Genomic DNA, 22,502 nt, shown 5'->3' with positions numbered 1-22,502 from the left:
CAGACTACCTATAATGTAAAGCTACTATTTATATTAATAATAAACGTAACATCAAATAAAAGCCATGCTCAAAAGTTACAAGGCCTTCTGAAGTTCATCAGCACAACTTCTGGAAAAATATTACCTAAATATATATAAGCCTAAATTACCTAAGGCTCTGTTAGCTACTCTATATCTTAACCATTCAAATTGACAGTTCTCAGCCGGAGGAAAACAGACAAAATTCTATCAAGGTAAACACTTCCATTTCTTTGCAAACACATAATGCCAAGGTCGTTAGTAGTTAACATTCTAGTTGTGTTTATAAATACAAGATCACTTGGCTAGTGTTGAAAGCTGCTACAATATTTGATACTGTAACCTGCCTTTCAGAGGTTTACTGTCAAGCAATACATTACCAAAATAAATTAATAAGAAATTCAGTCTTACCTCATATAATGTGCCTCCTAGTGCAGTACCAAAGGCAAAAGCCAAACTATTCCCTATTTCTGGCCATTTCTACTATACCCTGTAAAGAGGAAGTGGAGTTTAAACAGATTCCACAGCATTCAAAAGTTTGTTTTTAATGCTAACTCAGATACAGGAATAATGTACAAATACTTTAAAGTCTCTCTAATGCTCTCAAAAACTTTAAAGCTCCTTAATTAGATATAGTTTGAAATAATCAAGTCTAATGAGCTAAACTAAAACAGGTAAAACAGGAATAACAAGTGTATTTGACCAATCTAATATGCAGGTATTTTCAGGCTAACCAAAGGAAAAACATTGCTTGTAATTGATTATACTTCTCACTTTAAACTATATTATGTATTGCTGAACATGAATCACTGATATGGTTACAAGCTGGAAAGTGTAGAAATATGTTACCAAGATAGCCCAATGTATTATTATGTTACATCAATTGTTGAGTTATAAAAGTGTAAAAAAAGTGCTGTGTTAGCAATATACATACTATGATATTGGTAGACTGAAATCCTGAAGCTTTTAGTAGTATACTAGTAGTTGAAATGGTTACCATGGCAGAGCCCGCTCCTGCAAAGCCTCGTAATATGGTACATAATGCTAAGAAGCACCAACCACTTGATATTACTCCGACATATCTAAAACATTAATTTTTTTCCTTTTTCATGCAGGTATTGCCAAACTTTTCTACCAAGATGTGACAACTCGCCAAATATTTTAGTTTTATTGCATGAAGCAAGGTTTGAAGTAAAATTTGTCTGAGCTGTTATTATAGATTTCATAAAAACCTAAACTTGAAATGGCAGCTGATCACGGTAGAGCTATGATATATGTTGCATGATTAACTTATTTGAGTGAATAAATAAGGATGGTAGTCAAGTGAGTTTATGCACAGGCGATGCTTATTTTCAGCAAATTGCAAACATAACACTGTAAATAAATCACCACTAATTACACACCTTTGTAACACCACTTACACTTTCACACTTACAACTTTAAACACATAATCTCACACTCTCACTTTGCATATATTTACACTGACACAGTTATTTGTACCACAACAATAAACGCAGCCATATGCATCAGAGAAAACATGCAGAGTCATGATGAGTCAAGCAATTAAATAGAAATAATAGGGATACACCCAGGCACTCACACATATACACTCAGCGTACTCACACATATACACTCAGTGCGCTCACACGTATACACTCAGTGTACTAACATATATACACTCAGTGCACTAACATATATACACTCAGTGCACTCACACACATGCACTCAGTGCACTAACACATATGCCCTCGGTGCACTCACACATATACCCTCGGTGCACTCACACATATACACTCTGTGCACTCACACATATACACTCTGTGCACTCACACATATACACTCAGTGCACTCAAACATATACACTCAGTGCACTCACACATATACACTCAGGACACTCACACATATACACTCAGTGTACTCACACATATACACTCAGTGTACTCACACGTATACACTCAATACACTCACACATATACACTCAGTGCACTCACACATACACACTCAGTACACTCACAAATACACTATCAGTGCACTCACACATACACACTCAGTGCACTCACCCATATACACTCAGTACACTACCACATATACACTCAGTGCACTCACACATATGCCCTCGGTGCACTCACACATATACACTCAATGCACTCACAGATATACACTCAGTACACTCACACATATACACTCAGTGCACTCACACGTTCACACTCAGTGTACTCACACATACACACTCAGTGTACTCACACATATACACTCAGTGCACTCACACATATACACTCAGTGCACTCACACATATACACTCAGTGCACTCACACATACACACTCAGTGAACTCACACATATAAACTCAGTACACACACACACGCACGCACGCACGCACGCACGCACGCACGCACACACACATAAACACTCAGTACTCACACACATATACACTCAGTGTACTCACACATACACACTCAGTGCACTCACACATACACACTCTGTGCACTCACACATATACCCTCTGTGCACTCACACATATACCCTCTGTGCACTCACACATATACACTCATTGCACTCACACATATACACTCAGGACACTCACACATATACAATCAGTGCACTCACACATATACACTCAACGCACTCACATATACACTCTGTGCACTCACACATATACACTCTGTGCACCCACACATATACACTCAGTACACTCACACATATACACTCATTGCACTCACACATATACACTCAGGACACTCACACGTACACACTCAGGACACTCACACATATACACTCAGTGCACTCACACATATACACTCAACGCACTCACGTATACACTCTGTGCACTCACACATATACACTCTGTGCACCCACACATATACATTCAGTACACTCACACATATACACTCAGTGCACTCACACATATACACTCAGGACACTCACACATATACATTCTGTGCACTCACACATATACACACAGGAAACTCACGCACATACACACAGGAAACTCACACATATACACTCAGTACACTCACTCATATATATACATATGAATAAAGAAGTATGTTCCATAAGCAGATAAAAATCACTCACTATGTAACAAAATATTTGCAGGTTTATGAAGTTTTTAAAACTGTAAATTTTAAAGATTAAATCATTGCTTTTAAATTTCTTGGTTTTAAATGTTTTTACAGATATTTGAACTTACCCAAAGAGTATTAGACCACTTCCTGATATAAGAGTTCCAACTATACACATACTTTTAGGCGGCCATCTTGTTAGCTAAAACAACAAATGAGTTTGCTCAGTGAGCTTTGGGATCAAATGTATGCGGAAACCATACTTGCATTGCCTGTATTTGATTAAAATTAAAAACTGTCAGCCAGTCAAATAGTTTACTAAACAATGATCAATTTAATAATTAATGTTTGAGTATGGTTAAAATTTATCAAAGCGACAACTCACTAGTTTATGTTCATAAAAAGGAGATACTCAAGTCCAAAAAATAAAATGTAGAAATGGAATCATCTAATTCATTCTTAAATAATAATAATATTTTTTGCTGCTTCGTGCATATGATAAGCTGGAGCACAACACGTGTAGTTAGACTTATCTTCTCTCTATTGGAAATGTATTTACATGTATATTCTAACTGCAATGAGTAGACATGATTATTATAACCTTCAACTTATTGAATAACTAAGACCTAATCAAGTAGTTCTTAACATAAGTGCAGGCCTGGTTAAGGTCTTATTCGAAAAAGGTGCGGTCCTCATAAGGTAATCTTAACTTGAAATCTAGAGATGGTCATAGAATTAACGAGTTGTGAGAGTTGTTTCAACCTGATAAAAAGGGTTAAACTTAAACAGTTTTATAGACAAGATGATCTTAGTTTTTCCATCCTTGAAAACTCTTTTTGGTTATTCGGATTTACTGCAACCTAGTCCGTAGAAAAAATTGCTGCATGTTCTAATTTTGTAGTTTAGAACCTAAATACAACCCAAAGCTTTTCTAAGACTAGACAAAAGACGTGCAAGGGGAGGTAGCAATAGTCACTGCAGTTTTAAAAAATAGCTTGTTTATGTTTCACACAATTCAATTTTTCAGTTTTATCGCTAAAGTAATGCTGATACATGTAAGTAGACTTATATGTAAACTTAATGAAAAGCCACCAGGCTAAATACATTTTCTATAGGTTTGTTAGGAATCTATGTTCAAATCTGCACGCGTGTTTCTGTTTTACTCATAGGAAATTAATGATATTGACTTATGAAGTTTTTTATAAACTTATAAATGCAATATAAAAGTTTGGATATCCTAATTTTATTAAAATCGGTATTAAAACACTTTTCACACAGTCAGTAGTAATTTTCCTGATAACTATCTTTTTTTCAATGGCTTATAAAGTGTGTTGATCTTTGTATAATAAATACGCATTATATAATCCCTTACTCGAGCAGGTTTACTTACAATTGTACCAAAGATTGGAGCGGAGATAAATCTTGCAAGGTCATAGGCCGAGTAGACAATTCCAATGTAAGCCATTGCGACACCTTTGACCCTTGCTACCTCTGGATAGAATGGGTAGATCAATGTATCTGACCCTCGTGATAAACATTGTAGAAACACCAAAAATAGGAGCATTCCATATCTTTTATTGGAATTTGTATCGGGTAAACTGTCTTTCATGTCTGGATCTTTAGTAAATAACTGCTTTGTCTCATCATCATCACTTGATTCCACCATAGTTAAGTAACCTAAACTCAAACAGAGTTTAGAATGATATTTAGTGTAAGAACTCAAGTTTATCATTCACCAAATTAAAACACCAGTAATAGACATGTACACGTAGTTTAACTTCTAAAGCTAAATGCTGCTAAATGATTTAATAAATACGTATTTGATTCTCATGACTTCTAGTGGTATTATATGAAACTAATGGAGTGCTTGTGGGTGGGTGACCATTGACGATGGCGTTACTGGCGCTACCGGCACTATTAGTGTTACAAATGTGTGCACACACACACACGCACGCACGCACGCACGCACGCACGCACGCACGCACGCACACACACACACACACGCACCCGCACACGCACATACGCACACACGCATCCACGCACACACGCACACACGCTTACACACATGTGCGCGCGCACACACACAGTCTTGTAAACGCATGCAATTGGAGATGCGATATTTTTACCATCACTTTGAGGACAGTTTTCATCTGTCATTAAGAGCTTTAAAAAATAACATATTGAAAGATTTTTTGTTGGGTTTACAAATGCACTGATTTTGAGAGCTGTCACGTTATTCGTTTTTCAGTTATAGCTCATGAGGATTTAACACTAACTTTGGGGACTTCACCTGACGCACATGTATGAATTTTCTATCTAATAAACATGGAGACGATAACTCTGGCTTATTTTTGTTTTTTTCAACCATTTTGGAGTTGTCGTTATCTGATATTTTCCCACACTTTCGTAAATGTGTTATAAAAGTTATCCATGACTTCATTTTTCCGCATATATCAACTTAAAAGTTTAATAGTTCTATATTAAACCTATGTAGAGTACTAATTCTACACATGTATGATGCGCAAAGGTTAAATCGACCTTAGACATTTATGTTTGGTAATAAATGCAGTGTAACCAATTGCTTCACAAAATTTACGATGATCCGTTCAAGTTAAGGTTTTGAATTGCAAACAGCCAGGCCAGGGTTGCAGGCTGATGTCTTATCTAGATTTCCGACTTTTTAACATTTAATGCGATTATCTTCAAGGTAAACATTTTAACATAGTTTAAATAGAACTCTTAAGCCCTGAATAGGCAACAAATTTAATTACTATAATTGATTAAGTATTTTGCTATATCTCATTTTTATCACTACCAAGGGCAGCCATCAAAAAATTTACATTGCGTAATCATGTTAACTTTTGTAAACAAAAGTAAAAAGAACCAGGCCAGCCATTGTGAGTAACTTTTTTTTAAATCCGGAAGCCAAATAAACTTGAATATAGTCAACTTTAGTTGTACTTTTTTGTTTGGTTGCACACAATGATTACATCTTTTGATTTAAATTTTTGCGCAATTCCTTTGTTTGTAAGCCATGCATGAAAAGCCAAGCATAGGCAGAGACATAATTATTAGAATCAAGCTTTGGAAATTAAATATTGGTATTTCTAATATGCCTAATGTAAGCCCAAAAACATTTACCTTATAAAAAATATCAACATGTTTAATAAAACGTGCTACCCGTACCAAAAAATATGCCTTCTATTACATTTTCTGAAATATATATCGAGTTGCCCATCTTTGCAACAACCATACATTTAATTGTAATCTATTCAATTGTTTTATAACAATTTTGACTCAATTTTTATTGCAGATATGACCAAAAGTATGCAAAATATTTTAACCATTAGCTTGGGAATGTAAAATAATTACTATCACTGCACACACTGATTAGAGATATATCGGTACCATTGAAATAAGCTTTGTTTAATTTAAAGGCGCCTATGTCATCAAAATTATGTATGATTCTACAGTCAATATTTTTTGAAGTAATTGGCCAGTTATTGGAACTGCAAACCGTCAAAAACAGTCTCAAACAGTGTCATACAATTTTCCTGATGTATGATATAAACATAAAAGAAAAGTGTGTTTGTATTAGTATACAAGTATATTCATTATTTAGGTACAATTGACCAATTATTACAAGTGCGCCCGCACTCATAAATTCTCTCAATGCTAGTCTAATAAGGAGTCTGCACTTGACACCATCAACTATCTATTATAGGCCAATATGAAGACAAATGAGTGTTTGGGATTTTAATCAGCAAGTTTGTAACCATTAGTTTAACCAATTATTAGAAATATTATTGTGAAAAGTTATTCCCATATTGGTTGCAGAAAAATTATCACAAGTGTGTATGGTATTTTAACCATTGATTTGGGGACATTTACTGATTATTTTATTTGAGTTCACAGTCATCATCATTCCTAATACCATTGCTGAAAAATGTTCCAAATTTAATGTCAAAATATCAACACTAATGAATATGCTTCTTAAGTAGTTTCCCGAGCACATTGACTAATTATAACAAAAAAACACAGACAGTCATAGACAATGTCAACACCATTGCAACAATATGTCCTCAATTTGATGGTAAAATTATTCTCACAGGTGTGTATGATATTTTAACCATTGAATTGGGGACATTGACTGATTATCTTATTTGAGATCACATTCATGATCATTCCTAATACCATTTATGCAAGATGTTCCAAATTTAATGCCAAAACAACAACCCCAATAAATATGCTTCTTAAGCAGTTTTCTGAGCACATTGACCAATTATAACAAAATAACGCAGTCAGTCATAGAATATGTCAACACCATTGCAACAATATGTCCTCACTTTGATGGTAAAATTATTCTCACAGGTGTGTATGATATTTTAACCATTGATTTGGGGACATTGACTGATTATTTTATTTGAGATCACAGTCATGATCATTCCTAATACCATTTATGCAAGATGTTCCAAATTTAATGCCAAAACAACAACCCCAATAAATATGCTTCTTAAGCAGTTTTCTGAGCACATTGACCAATTATAACAAAATAACGCAGTCAGTCATAGAATATGTCAACACCATTGCAACAATATGTCCCCAATTTGATAGTAAAATTATTCTCACAGGTGTGTATGATATTTTAACCATTGATTTGGAGACATTGACTGATAATTTTATTTGAGTTCACAGTCATCCTCATTCGTAATACCATTGCTGCAAGATGTTCCAAATTTAATGCCAAAATATTGCCCCCGATGAATATGCTTCATAAGCAGTTTCCTGAGCACATTGAACAATTATAACAAAAGAACATAGTCATTCATAAAAGATGTCAACACCATTGCAACAATGTGTACCCATTTTGATGGTAAAATTATTCTCAAAGGTGTGTATGATATTTTAACCATTCATTTGGGGACATAGAACAATTATTATATGTGAACTCACAGTCATGAACAATCTAAAATCCGTTGCTATAAGATGGCCGTTATTTGACAGCCAAATATCTCAGACATGTTTACGCTATTTTAAACATTTGTATGGTCACATTAACCAATTATTGTAAAAGAATGTGCAGTTTTAAGCCATGTAAAAGCCATCGTGCCAAGATGTCTCAATTTGATGACAAAACTATTATCAGATGCCCATATGACATTACAAATTATTGTAGGTTCATTTAAAGTCACTAATCATTTAGTGGCTTTCAAAGCATCTGGGCTGCGGTAAAATCTCTCTAATTTGATGGCACAAATATCAAAGCGAGTTTCTGTTATATTTGAACCATTAGCTTAAAAAATTGATCAATTATTGTAAGTGCACACTTATTCGTCAAGATTTCACCAATTTGTTGGCAAAACTATTATTGCAACTGTGAATGATATTGCTTCCATTAGTTTAAAACATTGACCAATTATTACCAATCTACACACAATGATCAAGCATCTCATAGCTATTGTAACAAGATGTCCCATATAGATGCTCTAAATACCATCATCAGTATTTATAATTATGTAACCATTCTGGGAAGTTGGCCAATTGATGCAACTCCGCTCGCAGTCATACAGCAGCTCAAAGTATCTGTAACAAAATGTCCCCAATGCTCGCTCCATTATCTACACAAAATGTGTATGATGTTCTAACCATTAGCTTGGGGATATTGAGCAATTATTACAAAAGCAGTCTGAGTGATATAGCATCTCAATGCCATTAAGATATGTTGTTGCTAATTTGAGTGTTCAAATATAAACACGAGTTTGCATGATCTTTTAACCATTGGTTTGAAATATTTGACCAATTTTACTGGTGCATACATAGTATTAATTCATATCAAGGATGTTATAAAAGGTTTCGTTCAATTTGTTGTTACATTTGGTTACAAAGAATAAAATATATCTAATTTAGAAACACAAACACCCCAACAAATGCTTATTATATAAGAACTATGAGTTTGGAACATTACACAATGATTATAAGAGCACAATTAGTCGCCACCAATCTTAAAGCATTTGTAATAAGATGTTTCCAAATTGATGATAAAATATCAGTGCATGAACATTTGTTTGTATTGCCAAAGGTTGGAAAACAAAAAGCAAATATCATAACTGTACATACAGTCATAAAATTTCTCAAAGCTTTTTAAAACTACGAATACTATCAAAACCGTTCATTAAATTGCAACTATTACTTATAGAATATTAATGAAATAATTAATTAAGTATACATGTACTTTCATCCATAAACCATTCATCGAACATTGAGAAATCAGAGGTGTGTTTGTTATTTCAACGATTAATTTTGCAACTATTAAGTTTAACCAAATAATAAAAACAGCATTGTTATAATATATCCTCATTTCACTTTCGGGATTATTATCATGGGTGTGTATGAGCTTTAACCCATTAGTTTGGGATTTTTACCTATTCATGTACGTATAATAATAGGTGTATTAATATATATTTATTTTCTTTCAAATATTAGCATGATAGAAATTATTGAGCCTATACTTAGCACACATACACAAGACAACAACACTAATACAATACAAATATAATATAATTTGTGTACACCTAAAAGACAATATTGCAACTAAAGGTGATTTGCTTTCCGCTAAATAGGTATTTGCCAGATTATCTGCAGAATCTGGAGACAGAATACAACCTACGATTTCAAACACATTTTACTTGCTATGCCTGTTTGGCTTTTAACTCATCTTGAAGTTTTTAAAAATAGAACAAACAGTAACTATTAAATTATGTTAATATTTGATTAAACTTTAAGCATAACGTTTCAATGTGAAACCTTCGACAATATTTTACTACGTCTGTATAGTTTATAATAACAGTAATTTTTGTGAACAACATCAAATAATGTGAAATATTTTGAAAAGGTGATTCGTCTTGATCGTTAACTGTGGTTCACTTTATGTTTTCGATTTAAGACATATGGCATAACTCTTTGGAAACTGTGCATTAATTTGACGCACTGTGAAAGCTGTTTAGATAGGCAAATATGTACGCATTTTTAAAAAAAAATGGGCATAGTGAAAACCATGTGATCTAAACTGAAAGTGAGCAAAACTATCATTAATGCAAAACAATTATAATACTTGCTGTGTGAGGCTAACCGGGTGATGTTGCAAATAAAGTTTAAAATCTTGTGCCTAGGTAGATTATTGACAAATTATTTGCAGTGTCTGTGAGATTTACAAGCTACCATTTTATTAACACCATGTCTCACTCACTGAATATGCTTGGTTTTTAGCTAACCATAAAGCCTTGCTCTAAAATATTATAGAACGGAGTGGACAGAAAATAATAAATTCATTGAATATTTGTAAAGTGTATACGCTATTGAGCACAAACTTTATGAGAGCTTAGGATCTTATTTGTCTTTGATTTAGTTTTCAAGCAGAACATGTTATAATCTTGTCATTGTGCATGAGCAGCGCTGAATTTTACTGATTGCAGTATTGAATAAGTGTCTTTGTTCTCTAAGTTTAATTGGTGCTTCTTCAATATTACATAATCATAAGCAGAATGGGACATGCTCAATGTATGACAGGCAGTGTCAACAATGATAAACACGTTGGCTCAGAAAAATATCAAACAGCGCCGAAGGTTTACCAATGCTGTGAGACTTTCAAAGCAATTATTAATCAAATTGAGTTACACAAAGTAAAGGGAGATGAGTTTTCCAATCACTAAAACTATAGGTAAATTTCCAACAAAAGTAGTCAACGCCAGCTATAGAGTAATTCTCAAAAAAAATGTTTAGTTCAAATTAGCGATCACAATAGAACGATAAGTAAGTTATTGCACTATTGCTATTGATATCTAAAATTATTTTGTTACAATGGAATTTTTAAAAATACTTGTGTAGTTTTTTAAACAGAATTAAAAATTTACAAAACAGATATTTTGGCTCGTGACCTTCTTTAATTAAAAGAGCAAAAGTAATAACTTTGTCAGCAGTAATAAAAACAGTTAACAAGGATCTGCTGGCAATTTTGCAAGTGTGCTTTTGCGAATTTTCAACAATGGATCTACCAGTTGGTAATTATTGGTGCTCAACAGAAGTTTTTTTTTAATTTTGTGTCTAAATTATCAGGAATAATTTTTCAAATTGGTATCATTCCATCAGACTTTTTATTATTGTGAATTTTATAAACAATTATCAGCCTCTCCTGCTTCATATAAAATTAGCACTGTAATTAAAATCATTAAATATTTTTCAATTTTGTATGTTATGAAGTGCACATCTTAAGAGAACAAATTTCTTCTCTGTATGATGGACTGTGTAAAAGACGCAAACCATATAATCTTATTATTGCCTGCAAGTAACCGTATTGCATAATTTCCTTTGTTCTATTAATTGATCTTGTTGCTGTTTGATGTTGCATCATGATTACCTGGACCCTTGCTGCTTAATGTTTAGCAGAAAATAAGTAGAAAGTAATAATATTTACTTGGTTCAGGAGATTCTCTACCAACACTGAAAGTATACCAAAACGACGGATATTAAACAAAAATTATTAGAAAAACAACGGCACTAGAAAACAACTTTGCAATAATCACTCACTATTAGAGTTCTTGCTGTGCAAGCCGGTACATCAACCGAACTATCTAATGTGATGCAAAAGAAAAAAACTTTGTGAGTGTGATATTCCAACAATCAACTTTGAGAATCATGCATTTTGGGTTTAAAAGATTTTTCCAATTGCAATTTAAATTAAAAACTAAAGCAAATCAGTAAATACATGTCTTCAAACCTTCCATGGTTAGGGGTAATATAATTCTATTTTCTATCATAATTTCCTTTTGGTATAAGTTGCTCATGGTTGAATTACATATAAACTGTCAAAATACTAAATCTCTCTTGAGAAATTGAAAAAAATTTCATAAGAAAAACCCTTCATATTTGTTTTAAAATATAACTGTTCAACTCTTTGTAAATTCAATAGTCTGGTTAAAGAATTAATTTGTGTTCCATATTACGTGTTGTTTTCATAAATTTTTTAAATAAAATATTTGACAATATTGCCCTATGTCAGTATAGTGCATGATAATAGTACTCTATGGGAACAACATCAATTTAGATGAAATATTTTAAAAATATGATTTTTCTTGATCATTAGCTTTTGTTCATTTTATTTTTTCTATTTGAAATGCATGTGATAACTCTTTGCAACTGTGCAGTGATTTGATGCATTGTGAAAGCTGTTTAGATAGGGAAATATGTATGCATTTCCTTAAAAAAATGGGCATAGTAGAACTCATGTAATCTGAAATGAACGTGAGCATGACTATAATTAATCCAAAACAAATGTAATAGTTCCTGTTTGAGGCTAACTAGATGATGTTGCAAATAAAGTTTAAAACCTGGCACATGGGTAAATTCTTGAAAAGTATTTGCAGTGTCTGAGGGATTTTGAAGCCACCATGGTATTTACAACATGTCTAACTCGCTGAATCTGCTTGCATTTTAGCTAACCATAAAGCTTTGCGCAGAATAGAATACTGTAGAGCGAAGTAGACAGAAAATAATAAATTCATCGAATATTTGTAAATTGTATGTGCTACCGTGCACAAACTTTATGGGAGTAAACTTCTGATTTTACTATGATTTGGTGTATAAAGCATCAAATGTTATAATCTTGTTATTGCAGATGACCAGCAGGACTGAATAACTTTCTTTGTTGTCTATATTTAACTCCTGCTTCTGCGATATTACATAATCGTAAGCAAGACATTACAGGCTAAATGTATGACAGGCAAAGATTGAGAAGCGATAACACATTGGCTCAAACAAATCGCAAACAGCTTCAAAATTTCACCAACTATGAGTACAAAAAATATAATTAGATGGGTTTGCCAAACATTGAAACTGTAGATAAGATTTACAACAGAAGTTGTCAATGGCTAGTTATAGAATAATTGTCATAAAACTGTTTAGTTCAAATTAGCAATCACAATAACAATAGAACAATAAGTAAACTATTTGCACTATCGTTGTTGATATCTAAAATTAATTTGCTACAATGCAGTCTATAAAAAATACTTGCGAATGTCAAATAGGATGTTTCCATGTGAAATATTTGAAAATTTTGTTCTACGTCTGTATAGTTTATGATAACAGTGATCTTTGTGTGCAACGTCAATTCAGATGTAATCTTTTGAAAATATGATCCGTCATGATCATTACAGGTGGTTCACTTTATTTTCTCCATTTAAGACATATGACATTACTCTTTGGCGACTGAGCAGTAATTTGATGCATTTTGAAAGCTATTTATATTGGCAAATAAGTACGCATTTTCTTAAAAAGATTGGCATAGTAAAAACCATATGATTTAAAATGAACGTGAGCATGAGTATCATTAATGCAAAACAAATATAATTTTTCCTGTTTGAGACTAACTGGGTGATATTGCAAATGAAGTTTAAAATCTCGCGCCTAGGTAGATTCTTGACAAATTATTTGCAGTGTCTGTGAAATTTACAAGCTACCATTTTATTAAAAACACATCTCACTCACTGCATCTGCTTGGTTCTTAGTTAACCATAAAGCCTTGTGCCCAATAGAATATTATAGAATGGATTAAATGAAAAATAATAAACTCATTGAATATTTGTAAATTGTATATGCTATTGAGCACACATTTTATGGAAGTAAACATCTTATTTGTCTTTGATTTGGTGTATACAGAATCAAATGTTATCATCTTGTTATTGCAGATGACAAGCAGTACTGAATAAGTTTCTTTGTTCTCCATATTTAACTGCTGGTTCTTCGATATTACATAATCATAAGCAAGACACTACAGGCTAAATGTATGACAGGCAAAGATTGAGAAGCAATAACACATTGGCTCAAACAAATCTCAAACAGCACCAAAATTTTACTAATGCTGTGAGAGTTTTTCAAAATAATTATTAAAAAAAAACGAGCAACTATGAGCAACAAAAAGTAAAATGAGTCGGTTTTCCAAACATTAAAACTGTAGGTAAGCTTTCCAACAGAAGTAGTCAATGAACAGCTATAGAATAATTCTCATAAAACTGTTTACTTCAAATTAGCAATCGCAATAACAATAGCACCAAAAGTAAATTTATGCACTATCGCTATTGATAACTAAAATTAGTTTGTTACAATGCAATCTATAAAAAATATTTGCAAAGTTTTTTGGACAAAATTAAAAATAGCAAAAAAACCAACATTTGTCTGTGAACTTTTTTAATTAAAACAGCGCCAGTAATAACTTTGTCAAGAATAATTAAAAAAACAGTTAACAAGAAATCGCTAGCAATTTTGCCAGTGTGATTTTGAAAATCTTTGACCAAGGATCTACTATTTGGTATTTTTCGGTAATCATCCGAAGATTTAGTTTCATTTTGTGATTTAATTATAAAAAGTGTTTTTTTAAAAATTGGTTCAACTTCTTTAGATTTTTTATTGTTGTGAATTTTTACCAATAGGTAGCAACCTTTCCTGCTCTATATAAAATTAACAGATTGCCCAATTTTGCACGGGTAATACAAATGAAGGTTTTAAATGAAGGTGTCTTTTTGTTTTTGTGTACTGCATTTATTTCTGTGTACTGTTTATATATTTGTGTAATTCATACTGTGCCTGTTTCAGTCCTACTACAGCTTACTGATTGCAATAGTTTTGCTTAGCATATCAATGAAGCCTATGCGAGAGTCATGTAAGTTATGCATTGTTATGTTAAAACAATGCATACTTGCTATAAATGGACATACAGTAGAAGACAAAAAGACACTGAGATTTATATTTAGATATATAGATTTTCATTATGCATTGTTTATTTGCTGACACGTTAGCTAAGTGAATTTGGCTTTGTATTGTATAACTAACGAAGTTTCATGCATTCATTGAAGCGTATTAGGCTCTTAGATATATATATACCTGAAATCCAGCTAAAATTAAATATGATGAATACTACAATAAAATTAAAAATTTTTTAATCTATTGCACTCCCATGAACCAAGTAGGAATAAACATTAAAAAAATCATTCATGTTGGCGATTATTTACGTTCAGTATTTCACACCCATTTTAACCCCAAATACTCTTTTTATTGTTTGCGAGTATGCAAGAACACTTTGCTTTTCTGTATACCTAATTTTTTGCCAATTTCATGTGCTCGGTGGACAATTTCATGTGCAATCTCATGTGCACATTTTCATAATTATGCTAGTAAAAATTATGCATGACTTAATTTCTACTTCAAACTCAATTCAAAAGTTCCATAGTTGTCTATAAAATCTCTGTTGAGTAATAAACAATCATAATTATTATGACATTTTTTTAATTTACTTTTAGGAACTATTAATTCTACACATGTACGATGTACAAAAGATAACTCGGCGTTAGGCCATTATATTCGGATATAAATTCAATAGAACCAATTGCTTCCAGCAGGATCAATACTGATCTTTTGCGAGTTTAGTTTGTAAGTTGTAAACAGCAGGAGTGGCAAACTGATGTCTTATCTGCATTTTTGATTTTACAACCATTAATGCTTTTAACATCAAGGTAAAAATTTCTACAGAGTTTTCTATTAACTCTCAAGTCCTTCCACTTTGCAGAGCTGAAAAGACAGCTGAATGCAAGGAAGTTTTACACTTATGCCAAGCGATTGGCATTAACCGACAACAATTTAATTACGCTACTGAATTTATTTTGTTGCCATATCTTATTTTATACCGCTAGCAAAGCCAGTCATCAGCATATTTACATTGCGTAAGCATGAGTTAACTATTATAAACAAAAGTAAAAAGAACAAGTGAGGTGATGACAAGCACTTGTCAAAAAATCCAAAAGCCAAAAGAATTAAATATATTCATTATATGTTGACATTGCTGCTTAGTTTTACACATTGATAACCACAATTGATTAAACTTGCAACTTGTATAATGCCATTGTTTTCAAGCCATACATGAAAAGCAAGCATAGGTACATAGGAGATAAATTACGATCAAGCTTTAGATAAAAAAAATTGGTATTGTCAACATACTCACTATAAACTTGATGAAATATATATATTTTCTAAAAAACTATAACTATTTTCAATGAGGAGCAATAAATGTAAGCCAGAATTTTCCATCTAGCTATTTCATCCTCTAAAGATATACTACCTTGTCAATCTTTGCAATTGAATCTGATCTTTTAGTAGTAATTAAAGTTTTTTAGTGGAGCTTATGAAATAATACTACATAGTAACAAAGTTCAATGATGGACAGTTGGTCTGAGAAAAAAAACAGAAGATTTGATTGAATTCTAACAATATACAAATCTCAGATTAAAAATTGGCAGAGACACTTAAAATTGGTTTAATAATGTTTGTTTTAAATGTTTTGAACCAAAATTATCAAAAATTCAAGTTGACTTTTAAAATATATTTTAAATCAGATTTTCAACCATTATTATTCAGAGATATAGGAAAAATGTAGACGAGTTAGAGAGAGCATTGGAGGCTGCATGTTTTATTTTTATATTTTATTCCGTCTGAAAATATCAAGGAAGGATGATGTAGTAAAGTTCTTGCAAAGACATCTAATGGATCGAGATTGGAAGTAAATAAAGTACATGTACCGAGATCTTATGCTTAAGACTATGTAAAATTAACCTGAAACTTTATGCAGCTATAACTTATGTAAAAAATGTACATAATGAATTCAAAGAAATTTAAATAATAAAGCGCAATTTTTTTTAATTACGTACAAACTGCAACCATACTAAAAATAAAAGCCAGTAAATAAAGAAGGATGCATATGTGAGAATATTTGAAAAAGTACAAGAGCTCTCAAGGATTATTAAAAGCCTGAACTATTGAAGGAAGCAAACGAGACACACTTTCAAATGTCTGCTGAGCTTGTATAACTGCTGACCAAAAACATTATGTTGTAAAAACCTTTGAAAATGCTAAACTACTAAATACATTTGTAATGCAGAAGAGCAGATATCTCCATTAGCTAAACATAAGTTCAAAATAGTGTAAACTCTCAATTTGCTTTCGAAGCTACAGTATAGATACATGTAAAAACTCACAAATAATGTGAGTTTTCACTCACAAATATTGTGAGTTTTCATCTCTTGTAATTTCATTCTTGTAGAAACTCACAAATACTGTGAGTTTTTACAAGATAGAAATTAGCTCCCCAATAAAACATATGTCCCCAATTGTTAGGAGACAAAAGGTTTCTATGAGAAGAAAACTCTGCAAATAGCTGCCTATTAACTAATGGACACAGGTCAAATGTGTGTGAGAATTTACCAAACTTTTTGGGGACTTACATATTTTTTCACACACCCACACTTACAGATGTTCTCGTACAAATGCAGGCAATTGGGGACAATGCTCAGATTTTGTCGGGAGTTAGATTAAACTATTTACTTTTTAGTTTTCTATAAGAAAAAAGGGTTTAAAAGATTGGGGTCATCCCCAATTTCCGAACGTCCCCAATTTGTTTGTTAAATTCTGGTGTGAGTCCCCAATTGCATGCATTTACAAGTACACACACACACGCACACGCACACACACGCACACTCACACACATATGTACACATACATACGCTCACAAGCTCGCACACATTTGTTTTCCAGATCCTTTATGTTAGCTATAGTACTAAAATGTTAACACTAAACTGCATGTCGTTAAAATTGGCAAAACTGAACATGAACATTTTGTTAGTTTATGCAGTGATAATATACCTGCAGTTTTTTATTTCTGTCAGCACAAAATTAAAAACCAAATGGCAAAAGTCTGTTTGTTTAACAACTTTCTAGTTTGTTTCCAACAGAACCCGAACACTCAGAGTGCAAATCTATTATTTTCACCAAACAAGCCTGAAGCTTAAAGCTAAAAAAATTCGAAGTCCAACGCTTTGATTTGCTTTGCAACATAATTAGTTGGTATTTACATACACAAGGAAAACTAATAATGGCAATTAAAACAAAAAAGCTACAATGAGATATGACCTAAACTCAATCAGTACTGATGAAGAAAAGAGTTATTAAACATTTTACTAACCTGGTTTGTATTCCAAAGTATACCAACACTTTAGTTGACTCTAAAGGCCTGCTTTGTCTCACACTTCCCAGCTACAAGTAAATCAGGCATTTATCAATCCACGATCGCTCTAGTAAAACTAACTTACATGGCGTTCCGCTTCACTTGCCATAATAATCAAGATGATTTATTTTTGTTCAGCAGTGGAGTGTATTCTAAGCATCAACAAATCTTTATTACAAGCTTAAACAAAACAAGCGTAAGGTTTAGCAAGCTTAACATTTATTTTACCATATATGCCCAATTTTAAGCCTCATCAGATGCGTTTATACTTATTGACTCTGTGTAACCAAATAAGCTATAAGGGTGTTGACAATAGTTTTTACTTACATTTGTAGATCAGCTATATGTCGGTGACTTACATTAGCTGCTGATCAAAGACTGGTTAGTTAGTGAGAATACTTCAAACAGTTTATTGATACAAGGTTGTACTTCATCACTAAGTTGAACATAGGTAAAATGATTACATATTTGAGGTTGTTGTTATTATAAATAGGCTCTAGGTGGCTAGACATGGAGTCACTGTAGAGTTCAAATGTCTTGTTTTCAATTTGGATTATATTCCGTTAGCAGATCTTTGTTTTGGCTCTCTACCTACTCAATACAGTCTTGTCTATTCAGTATGTTACTAAAGACATTATAGACTTCGATAACAGTGAAACAAAACATGGGTAGACTTCCGAATTCAGTGATATTTAACATCGATCATTCAATAGATCTAAGTCAAACACACAACTAAGGTATGTGCAAACATCTAACCAGTGGTGTCCTGAAATGAGCCAAAACCATATACAATCGCATATGCTAAGTTTATGACAAAATACAATTTATGGCAGTAATTCTTTTTATAAGAAATTTCAGCAAGAATAGAGGAGTCAGAAAGAGTCGGAAGAATTAAGGGAGCTTGGGGAGTTGGAAGGAAGTTGAGGATAGTCGGGGATCGTCGGGGATAGTCGAGGATAATTGGGAATGGTAGAAGAGAGTCGGGGGAGTCAGAGAAAGTCCGCGGGTGCCCAGCTTCAAGTGTATTTAGTTTTAGTTCCAATATGGTAGTCTCAACTAGCAGGCAATTAACAATTGAGTCATGTTTTTTGTTCAATCTTTTCTACCATTAGTGGAAATTGAACATTGAAAAGCATTTAACAAAGATTCAATGATAGCTTTCTAATCAACTACAGCTAGCTTTGATTCATTTCAAAGCTAGCTGTAGTTGATTAGTGAGAGTCGTGAGATTAGATTATGATTGAATGATTAGATTGTAGTTTTGATGTGAGATTTAAGATTTCTTGTAATTGACACATATGGATGTGATAGTCCGATGCTATGTAATGGTATGGCATAAGCATATATACTCAAGAAATTCCAAAAAGCCTATCTATGTATAAAAATCTCAGTTTTTGTTAGTTTGTTGGTTGGTCTGTTTACCGTCAGTATGTCCAGTTACAATGAGTAAAATTTAAGAAAAAATCCCGTTTTGCACTAGCAATAAACTTGGAAACAAGGATTTTGCAGACGGCCTGGCTATCCATTACGTTAACTCTCTACCTGGCAATGCTATAAAATAATAGTGGTTATATTTATTATACTTGCCAATCTTTAATTCTAAATCTTTAACGCTTCACGTTTTAGCTAGCACGATTGAAGATCATGATTGTATGAAAAATTGTGGTGCGATATTTTTTTGTAATGCTGGCTTCAGATGTTTATACTTGGTAATGCAGTAAAGATTTTTACTAGCTTAAGTTACTAGCTTAGGTTACTCAAATTTTTTGAAAAATGAAACTCGGCCATTGACAACTACATTACCTGCCACTGTTTATAAGCTGTTTTGAAGCTTGAACAAATGTGTATCGAAGAAGTAAAAATGTTGTTTAGAATAAGCTTGTGTGTTTGTGTGTGTGTGTTTGTTTGTGTGTGTGTGTATTTGCGTGTGTGTGTGCGTGCGTGCGTGTGTGTGTTAGTCCACCTTATAGAGCGGTCTTTCTTTTTTTCATCGTACAAATTTCGGTTGTACGAAGCGAACTGAATTAATATCAGTAGTAAACGCCATATTTTCAGACTATTAGCCACTAGTTTTTTCTGATGATTTGAGCTATGCGGCTTACATAAGGGTGCGGCTGTTCTGCGGTTTTCCTTTCACCGCTAGGACGCATTAACCGAAATCCCGGTTAGTGCGCCTCTAGCGGTGAAAGAAAAAACAAAACAATGCCTACCGGTACTGTTCCGTTAAGCACTAGGTTAAAAAACGTAGGTTAATATGGAACAGTGCCCAACTATGAATTGCCACATCTCCACTACTTAAAAACGTTGGATTTGCCACTGTTCGTGATAGTAAACATGTTCATTTCCTTCATCAGCTGAGTTACTAACTTTTTTTCTAGCTACGAGTGTTGAAACTTACTACTACAGAACATGCACAGGTACTCTAAGCACTGCGATAGACGATGGTGAGAAGAAAGAGAGCAGCTGGTGTCGACTTACTGTTACCTTGCTTTAGCCATGACCAGCTGTACCTCACCTGCTCAAAAGTAGGCACAAGCTGAAAACTGTTTGTTCATACACCCGGCAGAAAAACAAAAAATGTTGTCTATCTGCAAGTGTTGCGTTGAACTAACATTGTGTTATTGTTATGTAATGCTTGCATTAAATTAACATTATGTTATTGTTATGTTATGCTATGTTCTTGATGTTCTGCTATACCTACATATTATCCACACTCAGCATTTTCTAACATATTTTTCATTATATGTATATTTTCATGCATTCGTTTTCCTTATTGTATCTCATAAAAAGGGCTATCATGTTGGTGTTATGTTTTACTATTGTAAGTTGCTAATGCTGTATCTGTCTTGACATTATACTGTCTGTGCTGTTATACATATAAATTTTATCGACACAACCACATTACTGTTTGTTTATACCATGTCAAAACACAGGCTATAGACGAAGAACTGGTGAGCTATGATTAGTTTTTTAAGCATGTAGAAGTCTCCATTCAATAAATGCTGGCGATAGCAAAATGTTTTGTAGAATTTTTTGAAAAATGCAAAATTTTTTAATACTGCTAGTTTGAAGAACTTTAGTTTGCCTAGCAATGTCAATTTCATTATCAGTTCTCTGTACACAAACAGGACAACTCCGATTTGAGTGGTTTGATACTTATGCATTGCAGACTAGCTCTAAAACATATTGAAGATTTCCATTGACCTCCCCAACATTATTGACATGTATGACTGCATATGTGTATGCATAGTCTGATCAGGGCAAAAAATTTCAGTAGACTGCATATTTGGAGTTGTTTTACAGTATGAAAGACAACTCTCAAAAAACCTTATGCTGAACGTCAATCTGTTTTCATAGGCGGGTAATGCAGCTAGTCAATATATAAAAGAAAGTGTCATGGCATATCATTATAAAAATCATAGAATAAGAAATAATTTTATGGTATTACTGAAATTGAGTTGATGAATTTGGTCTATGTATCTTTTGACGGTTGCCCATCTGTCTGTTCGCTTCTTCTGCCAGAAGTGCAGCAAACAAATAATGGCAAATTTATTTTGAGGCCTTGGAATGTCACTAATTAGCTCCCCATAAAAGAGTTTTCTAAAACAAGCTAAACATCACAGGTTCTAGCCCATCTTGGTCAATTTCATAGTCATTTCATTAATTGTGTATACAGTGCTTTGTGATAGCAGGAAAGTTTGCACATTCAAAGTAACTGCTATTTCAACCCAAAAAGTTTTTGGCTTTCGTAATGCGCTTTATCGTTTCTGATGAGTAAACATGGATTCACAAGTCACCTTTTATTAATGACGAGTGTGTGAGTTCTCTTAAATGATTTTCAAATAAATCTGATTTAGTATGATAGTATTTGACAATAAAAGTATTCGCTTGTAAAAGTATAATTACTGCTTGGTATTATAGGATACAAAATGCTAAAATGATGTGTATTGCACCAGTTACATAATTAATAGTGTAACGATCTCATTGAACACACTTTTTTAGTTTATCTCCATGAAACCGGTTAATATAAAAACCTTTGTAAGGTTGGGCAAAAATTGAAAGTTGATGGCAGGCTAAGATGAAAACTGTTAAAGGCAGTGACACCTTGGACACCTGCAACTCTCCAAATGATTTGAACTAAATTGTTTTGCAACCAGTCAATGAAATACTAAAGATCATCTAATAAGATCAATAGATCATCAATAGATAGGCACAATAAATCATCTAAATGTCTTGGCTGGTTAAATCAGAGGGAGGCCACTAAGTGTAGGACATTTCTCATCATTCAGTTTGTGTTCAGCATAAGCTGTGGATTGTAAAACA

At 33.1% G+C, this 22,502-nt stretch overlaps 1 protein-coding gene across 3 annotated transcripts in view; it reads right to left on the bottom strand.

The window, feature by feature from the left end:
- Positions 1 to 18,270, bottom strand: part of LOC137399227 (MFS-type transporter SLC18B1-like) — a 49,981-nt gene extending 31,711 nt beyond the window's left edge. For all 3 annotated transcript variants that reach the window (XR_010979131.1, XM_068085241.1, XM_068085239.1), the window contains exons 1-5: positions 18,138 to 18,270; positions 4,470 to 4,756; positions 3,208 to 3,281; positions 953 to 1,100; positions 430 to 498 (exon numbers count right to left, since the gene is read on the bottom strand). Coding sequence is in view for 2 of the 3 variants with exons in the window: in XM_068085241.1 (XP_067941342.1) it covers positions 430 to 498; positions 953 to 1,100; positions 3,208 to 3,281; positions 4,470 to 4,745 (567 nt within the window). In the remaining variant the exon portion in view is untranslated. The remainder of the gene's footprint in view (positions 1 to 429; positions 499 to 952; positions 1,101 to 3,207; positions 3,282 to 4,469; positions 4,757 to 18,137) is intronic.
- Between the last annotated feature and the right edge of the window lie 4,232 nt (positions 18,271 to 22,502).

The sequence above is a fragment of the Watersipora subatra genome, chromosome 7 (assembly GCF_963576615.1).
Source record: "Watersipora subatra chromosome 7, tzWatSuba1.1, whole genome shotgun sequence".
Taxonomy (NCBI): Eukaryota; Metazoa; Bryozoa; class Gymnolaemata; order Cheilostomatida; family Watersiporidae; genus Watersipora; species Watersipora subatra.
The sequence above is the reverse complement of the archived record's forward strand: the minus strand, read 5'-3'. Positions and strand labels throughout refer to the sequence as shown.